Source organism: Pinus tabuliformis, chromosome 1_2 (assembly GCF_031772625.1).
Source record: "Pinus tabuliformis cultivar Carrire ecotype Pingquan chromosome 1_2, CPIR1, whole genome shotgun sequence".
Classification (NCBI taxonomy): domain Eukaryota; kingdom Viridiplantae; phylum Streptophyta; class Pinopsida; order Pinales; family Pinaceae; genus Pinus; species Pinus tabuliformis.
Window position 1 is genome coordinate 1,038,210,334 of NC_142298.1, and position 19,275 is coordinate 1,038,229,608.

Sequence of the window (19,275 nt, forward strand, 5' to 3'; positions counted from 1 at the left end):
TTGATACTGAAATATGAGAAGTTCCAAAAGAGAGGAAATTAAATATGAAAGTTGAAACATGGAAAGGGTTCTCACTTTACTGCACTAGTAATCACTTCATACGGATCCGTTCCAGCACCAACAAAAACTGAATAAACTCCTTGAGATGTCTAAACAACGAGATCTCCTGGAATACCAAATACAAAGTAAATTCAAGAGAAAATCAAAATGCCTATTTTACTCCTGGGAATTGATAACCAACTTGACCCTTTGGGGCCAGGCAACAAACTAAGGATGGGATTCGTTGTCCCTTTTGAAGAACCTTCCAATGTCAACCATGTGGCTTCTTTAAGTTGCTGGAGAAGATATTCTGCTAAACCATTCACTTCCTCCAAGAGAAAATACAACCACTCATTTCCATTCACTGAAACAACTTCGAATCTTTCGAAAATGTCTAGAATCACAAGAAGCCCTGCAGATCATATTGACAAATTCACAATGCTATCAGAAGAAAGTGAAATGTAACACGTTTAATTGATTAAGAAATTAAGACTTGACCGAAAATTTAATATGAGGAATTTTTCTAAGAAAAGAGGGAATATATCCTATTTCGCCTGGTCAAACAAATTAACAATATATCAATGCTTTTTCACATGATAGAATTTTGATCTACAGTTTTCTCCACGGTGGATTGAAGTTGAAAAAAAAAGAGCATCAGTACAGTATGTTTGTACGAAAACTACACCCAGGAGTGAGGGGCATATTATATGGGTAACTAAGACAAATGGGGTGGAGGGCATATTATATTATTCAAGAAAAATCATTGTCATTGGAATCTGATGAAGGAAAAAAATAGAGAAGGCATATATTCGTAGATCCAAACAATTTTTCAAGGTTTTTTTGTCACTTCAAAGGCCCTGAAAATACCTAGAGCGTGTCCCCAGAAAAGCTCATTGTCCCCACAATCCAATTAAGTAAAGATAATTCACAGATGGCGTAGATTCAAGCCGTTTCAGGAAATTGTAAGGTTCTGAATCATTTCAAAAGCCTCGAAAACCAGTAGAGCATGGAGGAACTATGCCGTAGGAACTTTGACAGGTGAACCCATACCAGGCATCTCAAATTTCTATCCCATGTTTTACCTTGAGCTTGACCAGAAAATAGGTGGTTTTGAATCATTTTTATCATACACAGAACTGGCATATTATATTCAAAACAACCTAGAAAATTTCATTGTGGCCAGAACCTGGACAAGTAAAAAAATTCACAAAAGCCATACATATAGACCATTCGAACATTTTTCAAGATACTGGGTCGTTTCAGAAACCAAAAACCCTGGAAAACTCTGGCACTTAGAAAATTAAACCCTTCGAACTCTGAAATGTAGATCTATACAGTTATTACTAAGATATTGGAAATTTTCATTGTGACCATAACATGGTAAAGTAAAAAAATTCACAGAAGCCATTCAGGAGTCCAATATCATACACCACGTCGAAAGTATATGAATCGTCATCTTTTACCAAATTAGAACCCGCAAGCGAATTTATTTGGTGCCTTGTAGAGAAATCAGTTGATTTCTGAGTATCATTATTATTTCTCGCTCTTCTTGTGAAATCAATTGATTTCTAAGTATCATTACTATTTCTTGCTCTTCTTGTCACTTTGGAGTATTTGTCTGATTGCTGTTGATTAGAGGATGAAGAACTATACCTTTGCCTGGCCGGAGTCGATCCACTGACCTGCTGTGAGTGGGACGACCTCGCATCATCGGCATCGATGCTGTTAACCCTATTGTACATCGTCGCGCTCCAAACAAAGAGCTTCCCATCGAAAGCGAGGCTTTCCGGTCCATCTTTCTCGGTCCAAAGATCGATTCCCCCAGGCTTCTGAAACCTGTCGACCAAGGCTTGGAGCTGCTTGTCAGCCATAACGACGAACAAAGTAGGGGCTTTGGCGGACTTTTCCCAGGGCTTTTCAAGATTGGTCGTGGCTGCTCTGAGCTCTGCTCGCTTCCGCATTTCGTAAAGCTGGCGTTCTCTCAAGAGGCGGGCTTTGAGGAGCTGCTTGGATTTCTGCTCTTGCATTCTCTTCCACTGCCATTTGGTCACTCCGCCAGGAAACATGCGAGGACCGCCTCCCATCATTCTGACTTGTCTCCATGCCGATGGAAGGCTATGGTTTGGAAGTTGGGGTTTTAGGAACATTGGGGTAAGCAGCTGACCCTTCCAGGAATCCAACGGTGAAACGACCAGGCCTGCCATTACAGAGAGAGCAACAATATTTCGTCTTTACCTATGCAAATTGAATACCTACCTACCTGCAACGAATTCGTAACTACTTTTTTGTGATCGAATAGTTCAGCCTTTCTCAATCGTCTAACATATCTTCTAAGGGTGATAGGTAGAAAAGAAGGGGAGTTTTCAAAGGGAAACGCCTTACGGCATAAAAATAAAAAAATGATTATGTAACTATATTTAAATTTAATTAATAAGCACATAAACTTACAATATAACAATATGTTTAAGTGTGGATATTCACTTCCACTTTGCCATATATATTATTAACTTATAAATAGGCTTTGTTACAATACCATGGGCCAATACCATGGCTCATCAATACAACATGCCCAAAAACCATCTCTCATTTCACACTCAAAATATTTTATAAATATTTTATTTGAATTTAATTTTATATTTTTTTATTAAATTTAAAAGAAAAATTATTATAATTATTTTTGAGATATATCTACACCTCTATCACATGAAAATATATAAGATATAAATAGTAGCTATAAATTAAGATCTATTTCACCATATAAATTAAAATAATAATTTTGTAACCATATTTAAATTTCATTAACAAGCACAAAAAAACTTAATACTTACAATATAACAAGATTTTTAACCATGGATATTCACCACCACTTTACCATGAATACCATACCATGGGCCAATACGATGACTTATCAATACCAGATGCTCAAAAACCATCCCTCATTTTATAATCAAAATAATACTTACAATTAACAAGGCTTTTAACCATGGATACTCACCCCATTTTACCATGGATATTATTAACCATACCATAGCATGGCTTATCAATACCACATGGCCAAAATCCATTCTCATTTGACAATCAAAATATTTTATAAATAATGCTTTTTAATTTAATTCTATTACATTTTTGGGCCAAGAGACACTCTCCATCCCAATATGGAAGAGTTGTTGTAATGTCCAATTATATTATGTTATCTAAACATTTTGACCTGGTAAAATTACATAAAAATAAAAAATAAAAATATTAATTAAAACATTTTGACTTGGTGAAATTATATAAAAATAAAAATTAAACTAAAAAGGTAAAATTAATAATTAAACCAGTCTAAATTCATCTTAACTCTGAACCTATCAAGCTCAGAGAGGGATCAAATATCTCCAAGTGCAAACCTTTCTTCAAATTTTGCACTCAAAAAAGAGGTTTGCACCTTGAGAGTTTTGATCCCTCTAGGCACTTGATAGATCCGGAGTTAAGATGGATCTAGGCTAGTATTATTCTCAATAAAGTATATTTATTGTTATGAATTTAATATTTGTAAATACATATGAGTGGTATTATTAGGATTTGTACTTTAAATTTATTGTCTATATTTTTTAAGATTTAATTTCATTAATAGTTAGGATGAGTACATGTCAATTGGGGTTATCTTGGGTGGTTGGGAGGAAGGAACGAAATTCTCCCCACCTAGGGTCAATTTCCACAAATGACATGATAGAGGTTGATAGTACTGACAATATATGTATATTACTCACATGGAATGTAGAGGTACAAGAGTACATGATTTATAGAAAGATATTTATATTTGGCTTATATATAGGGCAACAAAACTAGAAACAAAACTTTAATCCTTTAACAACATGTTATTTGAGAGTAAAAAAAAAGATAAAGATTATTTAAGTTTATACATATGAGCTAGGCCTAAGAAAAACAAGCTTTAAACCAAGTTTTGTTATGAAAACAAGTCTAGAACAATCAAAATTTGTAAGAAAAGGAATTGAGAATTGATTGGAAATTGGTGAGAGGGCAAGGTGTCCACCTCTATGGGCTTAGTTTCATCCTTAATTGGAGATATTGACGCTGACTCAAGTGAAAATCTTAACTCAATGTGAGTGAACCTTCCTTCTATATCGTCCAACTAGAGTTGAATTTCCTTGAGAACCACCAGAATGTTGTCATGAGCTACATGATGACCCAATACAACCCTACCAAGAAAATTCTTGAAGTACCAATATAAGTATAGTATGAAAATATTAGTTCTGACGACCATGCAAGTGACCTACTTCCCGCACCTAGGCAGTGAAGTATCCCAATATTTCGGTCTTTAAAATCCACTGACATTTGAGACTTACCTCATCCTCTACATCCATGATCTCTTGCTGATCTTCTAGTAGATTTTGTACATTATAGAGTTGAACTAAAGATTTAGAGTAAAAATGAGCACACGACCTACCTTCATAACCCCTACCCCACCACTCTACCTACATTAAGTTTGTTTCCACATCGTGGCAGGAAAGGGCAGGAATAAAGATGGAATGACCAATTTTCTACAAGAGTAAGCAGGTGCAACTAGGAAAATAAGTTATTGCCCTAAACTAAAACCCATGAGATTGAAAGCTTAATGCTTAGGAAAGCATCCCATGTCAAAAACGATGATGGGAATAGGGAGAATAAGTACATGTCCTAAACATGGAAGGGAGAAAGAAGGGAACAATTGCTAAACAAAGCCATCATGAGATCTCACCATGGAAGGGCAAACGAAAGGAACAATTGTTAAGCAAATCCATCATAAAAAAAGGAAAATATCCAAGAAAGTGGAAGAACATATGGGATGAGCATATAATTGAGAGTGACAAGCATATCAAAGCCAAGATATTGAATGATGATGGTGCCTTCCCAACCTACAGAGTAAGAGATGATGAGGTATAAGACACATCTTTACATGTGAAGAATTAATGTGCATTGTCAATGGGCTAATCATATTCTCCATAGACATTGCATATAACGACAACAAGAAAACCCATATCCAAAATTAACATAACATTAGTCACCCCATTTAAAATATTATAAAAAATATTAAAATAAAATTATTATTATTTAATATTAATAATTTCATTAAAAATTATATTCACCTGAAATTTACTCTAAAAATATAAATATCAAAATAAAATTATTATTATTTTAATATTTTCAAATAAGATATTTTTATTCTCGAGTATACATGTTCATTATTATTGTTCACATGCTTATATGTAATTATTCATAATTTGTTTGAGCCCATACTTTTAAACTTAGAAGTGAGGATGATAGAAAGGTTGTGAAGAGATTGAAAGCCTACCATGGAGCAGAGCTGCTGAAAGCTAGGTGGAGGTTGAGAGATCGATAAGGGCCATTTGTGTTCCGGTGGAGGCAAATCCTTTGCCTTTGAACAAAAGAGCCTCGATCTTCAACAACTTTTCCGTGTGGTCCATCGAAAGATGAATGTTTTCCACTTGAATGCGAATAAGTTGAAGAGAGAATTTATCCTTGTTGTCATCTCGATCAACGACCAGGAATGAGTAGGGCCAAAGTCGTTGAAACTGCGTGAATTCCAATGTGGAAGCACTCACTAGTGCAACCATCACAATAATCATTATATTAAGTATTTTATATTAATGTTGACCTTAATTAAAAATCGATATAATTATTATGTATAAATAATAATATAAATTCAATCTTGGTTTTACGAAAGTGAAGTGGGACTGATTAAGTGGAATTATGTGTGTGAGAAAGGGTGAAATAATTAAAGTAAGATAGTTAATTTAGGAGTAGTCTTTAAATACAACTTTTTGGAGTTTTCTCGTTGGAATCCGATGAAAAAAATTGTGTCAAATCTTGATTTCTGTCTATTGATTTTTTATTGCATATATGGATTCAACAACGTTAAAAACCCCTAGGGCACTTTGATTGTGAAGAACCCACCAATCAAACTTGTGATTTCAATGAATGAGTTGCGTGTAGTGTGACTTTTTGAAACTTTTACGGTTGGTTTTTCAGATGTAATTTCTTTAAAATCAGGTAGGAATCACAAGTTTGATGGGTAACCCCTACACAATCCAAGTACCCTAGGGATTTTTCAGGGTGCTGAATTGAATCCATATACACAGTAAAAAATTTAAATAACACAAATCAAGATTTCACCTCAAATTTTTCCACGAGAAAGTCCAAAAAGTCGCACTAAAGACAACTCCTTCAATGAATCCTTGTTGGATTTTAGAGAAATTAGATCAGAAAACAAAATGGAAAATTTTCCAAAGTCGCACTTAAAGACTATCCAAATTCACACTTAAAGACTATTTGGTTAATTTAACGTTGATGGACTTGAGATTTTGAATATAATATTTTAAAATATAATATTTGTATTTTAAAATATAATATAATATATTTTTATTTTTTATTTAAATAAAATTACTCATTTTTTATTGGGCTAAGAGGTGCTCTCTAACCGATGATGCTAGAGATGTGTAACATTAATGTAAACAAATGACTAGGTAAAAATAAAAATAAAAATAAAATATGGTAGACATGTGTAACTTAATGTAATGTAAACATTTTAACTTGGTGAAAATAAAACTAGAAGTTGCCCCTAAAGGTGCAAAAGGTAAAAATAAAAATAAAATATGGTAGGCATGTGTAACTTAATGTAATGTAGACATTTTAACTTGGTGAAAAATAAAACTAGAAATTTCCCGTAAACGTGCAAAGATATACCGAAGGAATTGAACATGTCTGTGATGTTACTGCAAAAATGTAGCAGCAAAGGAAAGATAACAACCTAAAGGGTGGAGGATGGAGGGGAGGAAATTTGTTCACACTTGCAATAGTCACACTTGTGTCGATGTCTGTATAGATATTGATATTGCTAGAACCACCTAGCTAAATCATTTTTTCAATCATACCATTATGTCAAAATCTTATATACATATTATATCCAAGCTATAATTGCTCGAACCACCTAGCTAAATCATTTTTTCAATCATACTACTATGTCAAAATCTTATATACATATTATATCCAAGCTCTAACATGCAAGGTAAATAGTCTCACACATGTTTGTATGATATATATTGCTCGAACCACCTAGCTAAATCATTTTTTCAATCATACCACTATGTCAAAATCTTATATACATATTATATCCAAGCTATAACATGCAAGGTAAATAGTCTCACACATGTCTGTCTATAGATATTACTCTAACCACCTAGCTAAATCATTTTTCAATCATACCACTATGTCAAAATCTTATATACATATTATATCCAAGCTATAACATGCAAGGTAATTAAGAGAAACATTACCATAAGTCCTAGTGTCATTGCACAGAGGAAATGACTAAAGTCAATTTGTTTGATAATGAGATTAAATAAAGAACATATTTCATTCAAGTGACATTGAGATTCACGATATTCTGCAATCAACATAAAGAAGGGGGTTTGTTTCAAAATTTTAGCTATCTCCTTTTAAAAAATTTAAATGAATTTTAGCTATCTTTTTTTTTTTTCAAATTTTGCACTCTAAAAGAGTTCCCATGGGCTATCTTTAGCCTTGTGGATGTTAAAATTTTCTTTCTTTCTTTCTCATCTTTCCAAAAGTAATTATGGTTTCCTTTCCATAGCTCACGCAGGTCCCACAATAAAAGTCAACCGTAGTTGAAAAGTCTTTATGTCAAGGATGGTCATTCCTAAACAAAAAAATGCCGAATAATGTTTCATAATGAGTTAAAGTAATTTTGTGTGGGAGTTATCTTAAGAATTTTGATTTGAAGGAGTACCTACTAAGTATATGATATGCATTTATAGTTTGGAAAATTTTCACATTATTGAATTGTTTATTTTACATATATTTGTTTTGTATGTGGAATGGAGAAATTATAAATCTCAATTTCATATTAACAAAGTATAAATATAAAGTAGATAAATTATATATATATAAAACAACAATTAAGAGGTTTCTTTGGTAAAATTTTATAGGTTCAAATTCAAAGAGGATTAAAATATATATACATTTGTAAATTTTAAATGAAAAAATCTCATATATCAATTTAATATCTAATTTAGCCATAATCTTAAAATTAAATTATCATTATTATTATTCTTTTTTTCAAAAACATCAAAAAGAAATAAAATAGCGAACTTAATATTAATTTAGATATTAAAAATTAATTAAATATATTTATCGCTACTTTATCGTGAAGATTCTTGATTTGTAAACAGACTTTGTTATAATATCATGGGCCACTACTATTGCTTATCAATACTACATGCCCAAAAGACCATAACTATTTTCATATGGCACTTTCATATAACATTTTTTTAATTAATTAATTTAATTAAAATAAAAATAAAAAATAACTACTTTGGAGATAAATCTCAATCATTGATTTGTGTCTTTCATGAAGGTTAAATCCTTACTATCCATTCAAATAATTATTGACTTTTTTTTTTTAATTGAGGGGCTAGATTGACTTTTAATAAATTTAAAAAATTAGATTCATGTCACATGGCTCCCCTCCCACCAATTTCCTTGGGATTTGAGATTATTCAAATTCTAATAAGTTCCTCCATGATAAGTTTCTCATTATTATTTATAACATTCATTTATATATAAACAAATTTTATTTAGCAAAATGGTCCATTACTTTTAATAAATTTAAAAAACTTAGATTCGTGCCACATGGCTCCCCACCCACCAATCTCCTAGGGTTTGAGATTATTCCAATTCTAATAAGTTCCTTCCTGATACGCTCCTCATTATTATTTATAACATTCATTTATATATAAGAAAATTTTATTTCGCAAAATGGTCAATTTTACAATAAGATGTGTCATTCCTTTTTTTTCTTAAGTTAAAGTTGACCCATGTCAAAACATCAGACAAACAAATGTCAAATGGAGATAAAAAAGATAGACAATTCCCAGTACCAATTTCTAAAAGGGACACCTTCAGTGTAATAACTAGCAATTGCCCCTAAAGGTGCAAAGATACACAGAAGGAATTGAACATGCCTATGATGTTACTGCAAAAATGTTGCAGCAAAGGCAAGATAACAACCTAAAGGGTGGAGGATGGAGAGGAGGAAATGTGTTCAGGCTTGCAATAGTCTCCCACTTGTGGTAATGCATGTTTGACAGATGTTGCTCAAACCACCTGGCTAAATCAATTTTTTCCAATCATACCACTATGTCAAAATCTTATATACATATTATATCTAAGCTATAACATGCAAGGTAATGAGGAGAAACATTACCATAGGTCCTTGTGGGCAGTGCCCCACAAAAAATGTAATTTCACAAAGCAAATTACTAAAGTTAGTGTATGTTGATAATGAGATTAAAAAATAAAAAAATCAACAAATCCTCATCCACCTTAAATTGAAATAAGAAGCTTTCGGCAATAAAGAGCATCTTTCACTCCAGTGACCTTTAGATTCTAGGATATTCTGCAATCAACATAAAGAAGGGAGTTTGTTTTAGAATTTTAGCTATCCCTTTTTAAAAATTTTAAATTAATTTGGAGCCATTAATTCTAGTTTTAAATTTAAATTTAAATTTTGTCTAGCAAAGATTTGTTGTGATTGCAAATTTATGTGGTGTAGTTTACACAATCCAAGTTTCAAGGCATTGTATCCATTTATGCATTCAAAAATACAGTTTTAAAAATGAAAAGTTACACATGCAATAAGCATATATAGAACCAGTATAGATCCATTTTGAAGAGGATTAAATCTCTTGAGGTGCATACTTTTTTCAAAATTTGCACTCTAAAAGAGGTCCCATAGGCTTACACTCTAAAAGAGGTCTGTTACGTAGTAATTTGTCACTGTCTCCATGTCAGTCACCCTACTGTGTCAGGAGTTCACAATAATCAAGTTCATGCCTTCTGAACTGGCCAAAAACCCACTTTTCCAAAGTTTTCCTCATCAGCGCGTCTGTTTCTAAAATATCCGCGATGACCGGCGCTTCATAACAGACCGCGTGCGCTGCCAGCGCGGAAGCACACGACTTTCCCGCGCTGATCGAATTTCATGACCAGCGCAGCCTCTGTTTGTATTTACCCGCGCTGACATGGCCCTTTCCATTATGTCTTTGCGACGTCAGCGCGCCAGACCAGTTATGCACCCGCGCTGATCCAGTTTGGGCGAATTTGTTCCAACAACCAGCCTTCCAGATAACTCCAGACTTGGTTGTTGGCTTTGTGAGTATCGCCTCCCTTCTATGGCATGTCTGTTCGACCCTTTGCAACTACTTCCCTTGAAGATAAGCTCATCCTTCCACCATTCAAGGAGACTCCTTCTCCTATATAAACCTCTACCATTACCATGAACAGGGAGTTTGGAATAGCTTGGATTGTGTGGAGCTTATAGTGCTCAGATTGCTGCTACTATAGGTAGTTGGTGTGATAAGTGTGGAAGTGCTTGATAGCTTAGGGAAGGTTGTTTTGTGTTGCTTGTGTGAGAGAGAGAGTTTCTTGTCTTGGGAGAATCATTTCCAAAGGTGAATGCTTAAGAGACTTGCTGACTGGCCCCTCCTGAGAAGGATATCGACGTCAGAACATTTGGTTGTACTCTTCTCTGCTTGATTAATAATAGATGACTACTATTATTGTTCCATTCTCATTTGTCTATGCAATGGTTAATGTGAATTACATCCTTTCTGACTGATGTATAGTTGCTTTTATTAGATTTCACGCTTGTGTTTGTCTCCTCTTCGTGTGTGTAGGTATCTATTCGCGGAGATCGCGGAGGATCGTGACCAGCCAGAGCGAAGGAGCGAAGGTGGCATCTCTTCATCAAACAACAGCGCTGGAATCCAAGTAGGTGTTCTTTGCCTACCTTTTAATTGCAATTAGGAACTTGCATAGTAGCATTGACTGGTTGTAACTCTCATCCTCCGGGTGTTTGCTCTTCTCCATTGATTTCGCACTCTAGCCCTAGGGCATCTAGTGGCCGTGTGTGTGTCAAGCCTTCCGTAGGGATCTTGTTCTCTTGTTTGACCAGCCAACTTCAGATTTGTTTTTTACACTTGTTCAGTGATTGTTGAAGTGTTTTTGGTTGTGTTTCCGAGCGGTTTTTGCTTCTTCCTTGTTTGAATTCCTGTTTGTCTTGCCGAGCTTAGATCACATAGCTCGTGCGGAACTTGGTTTTTCCTTTTGATTTGGAGATCTTTTTTGGATGTTTTGGGAACTTTGTGTGCTTTCATTAAGTGATTTGCTTGGTGTTCCTGTTCCTCAAAATTCATTTGGATGCTTTGTGCCATTGAAAGAAAATCAAACTAGTAGCTTTGCTTTCGAGAATTGAAAAGGAAAAGAACATTTCATTGATTCGCATTTTCAAAAGAAAAGTTTCCTTTCCTTGCTTTTAGCTGCACTAGGTTGTTTGATTTCTCGTGTTCGTTTTGTTTGATCAAAAAATTCTTTACCTTCTCATAGCTAGAATTCATCGAACACAATGGTATTCTTTGGCATGTAGTTTGCATTTAGGTAATTGTGAGAGAACACACGATAGGACCTGAAATCGAAACTTAATTCAAGATCAACCATAAAATGAACTGAATTAACCTAAAAACGCATTGGGACTAAACGCAAATATCTAGAGGTCTAGGTTAGAGATGTGTTCCGACGTCTTTAAACATAGTCACTGTTGTTTCACATTATGGTTGGGTGATTCCTCCTTCTGTGACTCGATAGTGGTCTAACACGGACTGTGCTCCCACGTACCGTCGCGTATATAGGGAGACCCCACTAGGCTTTTATCCTTTATCCATAGGAAGCCGAGTCTGCCGCCTTGTGAACCGTAACGCACCGAACACAGCATTCGGGAAGATTGACTGCAGTACAGAAAGTCCTTGGCTCTCATACGATTGCTAAGGTGTATAAGCAGTTTTACGGGTCGCTTGGTAAACCCTTTACCTAGAGTCTCCAGAGCAGTCACTTTTGATCCTTTTCGGACTCTCTAAATGAAAAGGTGCCTGTGAGCGTCTTGTCACTTCGTGCTCATTAAAAATTCGAAGGAGACTGGAGTCATCTTTTCGTCCTTTTCTCGACTCTTGAAACATGAAAAGGTCAAGTTTGGTTCCTGTGTTTTAAAAATTTATTCGGCCACGATAACATCACCTGGTTAGATCTTGTGTGCGTTAGCTTGAGTAGGTTTCGTTTTCGTTTGCTATGGCAACTTTTCCGAGATTCACTAACCCAGGTTCCCCCTCTGATGGGAACCCAGGACAATTCCCTCCTCTTGGGAATGTTGGTGCTCCGTATATGGCGACGTTGTCCCTACCAGGGTTAACTGTTGGGTTGCCTGTGTGGTTGTTTTCAACCTCTTTGGTCCCTACCGTATTGGCTGTTAGTCCACCAGTCCCTCCACCTGAACAACATCATGTTGATCCTAAGGTGGATCTCTCCCCTTCGACGCCTACTTCTACGTCGTCCTCTTGTACTTCGCCTGGTGAAATTCTCGATGTGAGTAACCAGGTGGCTAAGAAGAAGAAGAGGAAGACCAAGAAGAAGAAGTCCCCTAAGGGAGAGCCTACACACACAGTCCCCCTCTCAAGTCCAGCTATCCACTCCAGTACACTTGAAGTCGGGTCACCTTCTGCTCCTCCGCGGAAGGTTAAGTTTCCTTGTCGATTATGCAGGGAGGACCATCTGCTTCATGATTGTCCTGGCATTCCCAGGGTATTAGAAGTTTGGTCTCACGATCCGGCCCGCCCTTCATCGTCCACTGATGATCATGGCGATGCTACCTCATCAGTTGGGAATGGTAAGGAGAAAGGGAAGCTTCGAATCCCCTATCGACTTTGTGAAGGCAAACATCCCCTTCACCTTTGTCCACTCATGGATAAAGCCTCTGCTGTGTTGGAAAGTCTTGCTGCTCCTCCGAATCCATTTCCCGCTGGTTATCAACGTCTTTCCACAGCTGTAGATCGCGCCCCTGTTGACAAAGAGATCGCTTCAGATTCCCCTTTTGTCCAGGCCCCCCTTCCCGAACCTGGCTGTTCCCAGCCTGTTCCAGACTCGTCGTTGGTCGGAAAGGGTGTTGATTCGAGTTCACCTCCTCTCAAGCACTCTGTTTCGGAAGAGCAAAATTCTCATGTTCTTCTCGTCTCCTCAGATTCTCCTGAGCTTGATAAAGATTCTCCTGAAACCTCTCCGGAGAATTTAGATTCGGTTCTTTCCAAGCAGGGGGGCAACCATATGGTTCCCCCACCAAGTAGTTCGGTCATCTCCTTTGATTGGAGTCGTTTGACTGCCCCTCCCCTTCCGTCCCATGTGCCTTTCTGGGTCACCGCCTATGCTTGCAATAAGGTGTTGCCCAGCACTGTATTAGACGAAGGAGCATCGGTTAGTCTCATGCCCGTTACTACTTGGCGAGCTTTGGGTTCCCCATCGCTTGTACCTGTCGCACCGCATCTCACCGCGTTTGATGGAGGAACGAGTCAGCCATTAGGGATCCTCCCGAAGTTTCCTATTACTTTGGGAGGCAAGACTGCCTATATAGACGTCTCGGTTACCCAAGGTTCTTTAGACTTCAGTCTTCTCCTTGGTCGTGATTATGTGTATGCCATGGGAGCCCTTGTTTCTTCACTTTTCCGTGTGGTCTGCTTTCCACATGACGGAAGAATCGTGACGTTCGATCAATTATCGTTCGTTCGTCCACAAGCCCCTCCAGCGCACTCGTCCTTCCCTCCTGGCTTTCATCCACAAGTTGCGTCTGCCTCGCCGCAAATCAACTACGTGGCCACCCACCCCGTGCCCATACCCAGTGATGACACCATCGTCCATAGTGTCCTGGGGGCATTAGGTCCTGATTTCCGAGATCTTGGCCTTCCCTCCGGAGCCACTTTCTTGGGGGCCTCCACTTCCCGTTCATTATGACGAAGTCTGGATGGAGCATAGTTCTTTTCCTATGTCAAGCTCCTTAAAATATGAAACTAGGCTTGGTGGAGCATAGTTCCCTTCCTATGTCAAGCTCCTTAAAAAATGAAACAAGGGTCATGAGGGTAGTTCTTTTACTATGTCAACCTCATTAAAAAATGAAACACCTCCCTTTCAAAATCGAGTCTTTTGATTAAGATCTCGTAAAATACAAGTCGAGTCTTTCATCGATCTCGAGAGTGAACCTTCATTCCATCCACTTTGTTGAATGCAATGAAGCTTGGGGGGCATGTACCTCGATTTGCGTCATTATGTTGGGGGCATGCGAACTTATAACAAGCATAGTTTTTCGTTTCAAGCTTGTGTAAACATGAAATCAAATCCAAGCAGAGTTCTCCATGGTTCAAGCTTGTGTAAAAATGAACCCATACCCGATTTACATCTCGTGATTGCCATTTTTATCTGCTGAATTCTGCTAGATGAGCCTTGGTTGTTTCATTCCATTGCTACCATCTCTTTGGCCGATCATATGCTCTCACTTGGTTGTTTATCCTTTCCCGAGGAACCGCAGCGATGAGTGGTTTTATTAGCCAGCCTCTTGACCATTACATGTTTTGAGCAGTTCCACCATTGCCGGAACCAGTTGCTACCTTTTATACCACTCGTTCCTCTAGGACGAGTCACCTTTAAGCTCTTTTCTGACTCGTAAAATATGAAAAGATTGCCGAGTATTTTTCCCTTTTTGACTCGTTAAAGAGAATAAAGATGGAGGTCTGCTTTCAGCTCTTTTCTGACCGTTTAAAGATGAAAAGATTGTCGAGTCCCCCTCTCGACTCGTTAAAAAAATGAGAGGCGATCGCCTTTAAAGCTCTTTTTTCGACCGTTTAAACTCAAAAAGATTGCCGGGTTTTTGTCATTTCGAACTCGTTATTGGCTCCAAAACGATGTACTTCTGACCGCTTTTCTACTTTTTCGGGTCGAAGTCACTACTTACGAAAAGTACTCCTCGATCGTAATGGTCAGGCGGTTCTTTCGAGCATTGTTTTATACTTTTTCGGGCTCGAGAGACACAACTTTACGAAAAAGGACCCCCCTGGAGTTTTCTTTTCCGTTGTCTTTTCAGACTCTCTAAACAAGAAAAGACGCTGAGCTTCTCCTTTGTCAGGCTCGTTAAAACTTAATGACATCAGACACCGTCGAAATGACGCTTTCCAAGCATATGCTATCCCCGTCAAGCTTGTCACCCAAAAATAATCGGTGTACCTGCCAGAAATGGTGGGGAAAATGGAACTGTAATAATTGTCGCGTCGGCAGTATGTCGCTCTTGAACATGGCACTGGTCTGCATTCGTGTCGGGTGGGAATTTCTCATTTTGTTTCACTACTGACCTCCGTGGGTACGGGTTATCCTATTTGACCTCTCATTTTCTCATTGCCGTCGTCTTTATACCCTCTGCCCATTTGATGTCAAATACTTCCAAATCCACTGTCGTGCCGTCGATATGTTCAAGAGAAGTTGGCCTCTGCAATAGTACAACCTCATCTGCTATCTCACGCAAATCATTTTACTTCTGTCTCGTGTTGATGATGTGGGAAACATTATGGCCCACCTTCGATCAAGGTCACTTCCTGTCGACTTCAGCTCATTTCCGGGAAGGTGACTTAGAGACTCCCTTCAGGTGCCTTAGAACCTGCATGCCTCAATGGCAGGTTCTTCGTGTTCGACGCGAGGTTTTCATCATTGGCCTCCAATCGAATGATTCTGCGGGTGTTCGACACCAGCTCATTGATTCACACGCTGTAGATTGTGCCTATAGTACCTTGAGGACCATTGTCATTATTAGTGGTACCTCTCGCGTCTGTTAACAGTTCTCATCATTGACTGGTAATCAGACGATGTCCATGCATGTTCGACTTCAGCTCATGTATTCACATGCTTGGACTTGTACTTTGTTCGGGTCGGGACGGAGCGCAAGACCCTGGATCTCTGTCTGTTATGGTCCAGGTTGCGATTTTGTGGATGATCATTACATGACTCATTGATGGATGGCTGCGCCCATACCTGAGTCTTCATGGATGGCTGCGACCATACCTTATCATTATTCTGGTCTCTTTAGCTGGGTGGCTGCGTCCATTCCACAGACCTTTTCGCATGTCTTTCGGATGGCTGCGCCCATGCCTAGACTGCATGTACTTGATTATCAGAGACATTCGGTCCTTCCTGGTGGTGTTCCAGTTCGGCGAGTTTTGTAAAGCATTTCACCCCTCCCACTCTCTCGGTCTTCATGCTTTAGGGGGCATCTGTTACACAGTAATTTGTCACTGTCTCCATGTCAATCACCCTACTGTGTCAGGTGTTCACAATAATCAAGTTCATGCCTTCTGAACTGGCCAAAAACCCACTTTTCCAAAGTTTTCCTCATCAGCGCGTCTATTTCTAAAATATCTGCGATGACCGGCGCTTCATAACAGACCGCGTGCGCTGCCAGCGCGGAAGCACACGACTTTCCCGCGCTGATCGAATTTCATGACCAGCGCAGCCTCTGTTTGTATTTACCCGCGCTGACATGGCCCTTTCCATTATGCCTTTGCGACGTCAGCGCGCCAGACCAGTTATGCACCCGCGCTGATTCAGTTTGGGCGAATTTGTTCCAACAGCCAGCCTTCCAGATAACTCCAGACTTGGTTGCTGGCTTTGTGAGTATCGCCTCCCTTCTATGGCATGTCTGTTCGACCCTTTGCAACTACTTCCCTTGAAGATAAGCTCATCCTTCCACCATTCAAGGAGACTCCTTCTCCTATATAAACCTCTACCATTACCATGAGCAGGGAGTTTGGAATAGCTTGGATTGTGTGGAGCTTATAGTGCTCAGATTGCTGCTACTATAGGTAGTTGGTGTGATAAGTGTGGAAGTGCTTGATAGCTTAGGGAAGGTTGTTTTGTGTTGCTTGTGTGAGAGAGAGAGTTTCTTGTCTTGGGAGAATCATTTCCAAAGGTGAATGCTTAAGAGACTTGCTGACTGGCCCCTCCTGAGAAGGATATCGACGTCAGAACATTTGGTTGTACTCTTCTCTGCTTGATTAATAATAGATGACTACTATTATTGTTCCATTCTCATTTGTCTATGCAATGGTTAATGTGAATTACATCCTTACTGACTGATGTATAGTTGCTTTTATTAGATTTGACGCTTGTGTTTGTCTCCTCTTCGTGTGTGCAGGTATCTATTCGCGGAGATCGCGGAGGATCGTGACCAGCCAGAGCGAAGGAGCGAAGGTGGCATCTCTTCATCAAACAACAGCGCTGGAATCCAAGTAGGTGTTCTTTGCCTACCTTTTAATTGCAATTAGGAACTTGCATAGTAGCATTGACTGATTGTTGCTAGACCCGTTCTGGGCTAGTAGGGATCGCCTCTATCCGTAGAGGGGATTTGCCTCTCCAACAAGGTCCCATAGGCTATCTTTAGCCTTGTGGACGTTAAATTTTATTTCTTTATTTCTCATCTTTTTAGAAGTAATTACAATTACTTTGCATTGCTCGTGTTGGTACCCACAATAACTAGTGACCATGTAAGTTAACCATAATTAAGAATTCTTATGTCGAGGATGGTCATTCCTAAACAAAAAAATTCCCAATAACATCTCTGGTTGAACATGATTTAAGGTGGGACTTTATTTTGTGTGGGAGTTATCTTAAGAATTTTGATTTGAAGAAGTACCTACTAAGTATATAATACACATTTATAGTTTGGAAAATTTTCACATTATTGAATTGTTTATTTTACATATATTTGTTTTGCACATGGAATGGAGAAATTATAAATCTCAATTTCATATAAACAAAGTATAAATATAAAGGAGAGAAATTTATATATATATATATATATAAAACAATGGTTAAGAGTATGTGTTTCTTTGGTAAAACGTTATAGGTTCAAATTCAAAGCGGATTAAAATATATATACATTTATAAATTTTAAATGAAAAAATATCATATATCAATTAAATATCTAATTTAAACATAATCTTAAAATTAAATTATTATTATTATTATTATTCAAAAACACTTAAAATAAATAAATAACAAACTTAATTTTAATTCATATATTAGAAATTAATTAAATATATTTATCCCTACTTTATCGTGGAGACTCTTGATTTGTAAATAGGCTTTGTTATAATATCATGAGCCATTACTATGGCTTATGAATACTACATACCAAAAAAACCATAACTCATTTCATATGATACTTGTTCATATAACATTTTTTTGATTAATTAGTTAAATTAAAATGATAAAAATGACATAATTACTTTGGAGATAAATATCAATAATTGATTTGTGTATACTACTATGAAAATTTCAGAATATTTCATGGACGTTAAATCCTTACCATCCACCTAATAATTGTTGATAATTAAATTAAAATTCAAAACTATTCCAAAATAAACAAGATTATCTAAATAATTAAATTTTTAATTTTTAAAATTAATGAAAATTTTGTTAAATTTCTCATCATGTAATAAAATGTCTATTTTTAAAAAATATATTGATTTAATTTAATTTGAAGGATTTTTATTTCAACTTAAAGTGGATGAAGATCTGTTAACCTTTTTTTTTAATTGAGGCCTAGATTGACTTTTAATAAATTAAAAAAGTTAGATTGGCTCCTGGCCCACCAATTTCTTAGGGATTCAAGATTATTCCAATTCTAATGAGTTCCTCCAAGACAATTTCATCATTATTATTTATGACACTCATTTAGATATAAGAAAATTTTATTTATCAAAATGATCTATTACTTTTAATAAATTCAATAAATTATTTTTGTGTCACTTGGCTCCCCACCCACTAATTTCCTAAGGATTTGAGATTATTCTAATTCTAATAAATTCCTCCCTGATAAGTTCTTCATTATTATTTATAACATTCATTTATATATAAGCAAATTTTATTTAGCAAAATGGTCCATTCTACAATAAGATGTGTAATTTTTTTTCTTAAGTTAAAGTTGACGCATGTCAAAAGAACACATGAACAAATGTCAAATGTAGATGAAAAAGTAGACAAAGTCTAATCTGACCAATTTAAAAAAGGAAACCTTTGGTGTAAAAATAACAAAAGAAAAATAACCCGATAAAAGTTAATAATAAAAAAATAAAAATGGCCCATGGTATTAAGATCTCATGGTATTAACCCATGATATTCATGTGGAATATACCCTATTTAAGGGGGAAATTAAAGTAGCTTAGATCCATCTTAATTTGATGTTATATTTAGATACATAATTAGCTGTAGAAAATGATGCCATTGAATCCATGTAGC

At 36.9% G+C, this 19,275-nt stretch overlaps 1 protein-coding gene across 1 annotated transcript; it reads right to left on the minus strand.

Annotated features, from left to right (window-relative positions):
• Positions 1-1,607: 1,607 nt before the first annotated feature.
• On the minus strand, positions 1,608-2,123 carry LOC149209680 (putative DEAD-box ATP-dependent RNA helicase 48). Its single transcript, XM_089398699.1, has one exon. It carries the CDS (start codon positions 2,121-2,123, stop codon positions 1,608-1,610), a length of 516 nt encoding a protein of 171 aa, XP_089254825.1.
• Positions 2,124-19,275: the final 17,152 nt, after the last annotated feature.

Bases quoted from the DNA above. Each gene is read 5' to 3' on its own strand.
- LOC149209680 (XM_089398699.1), bottom strand. From the start codon at position 2,123: ATGGGAGGCGGTCCTCGCATGTTTCCTGGCGGAGTGACCAAATGGCAG.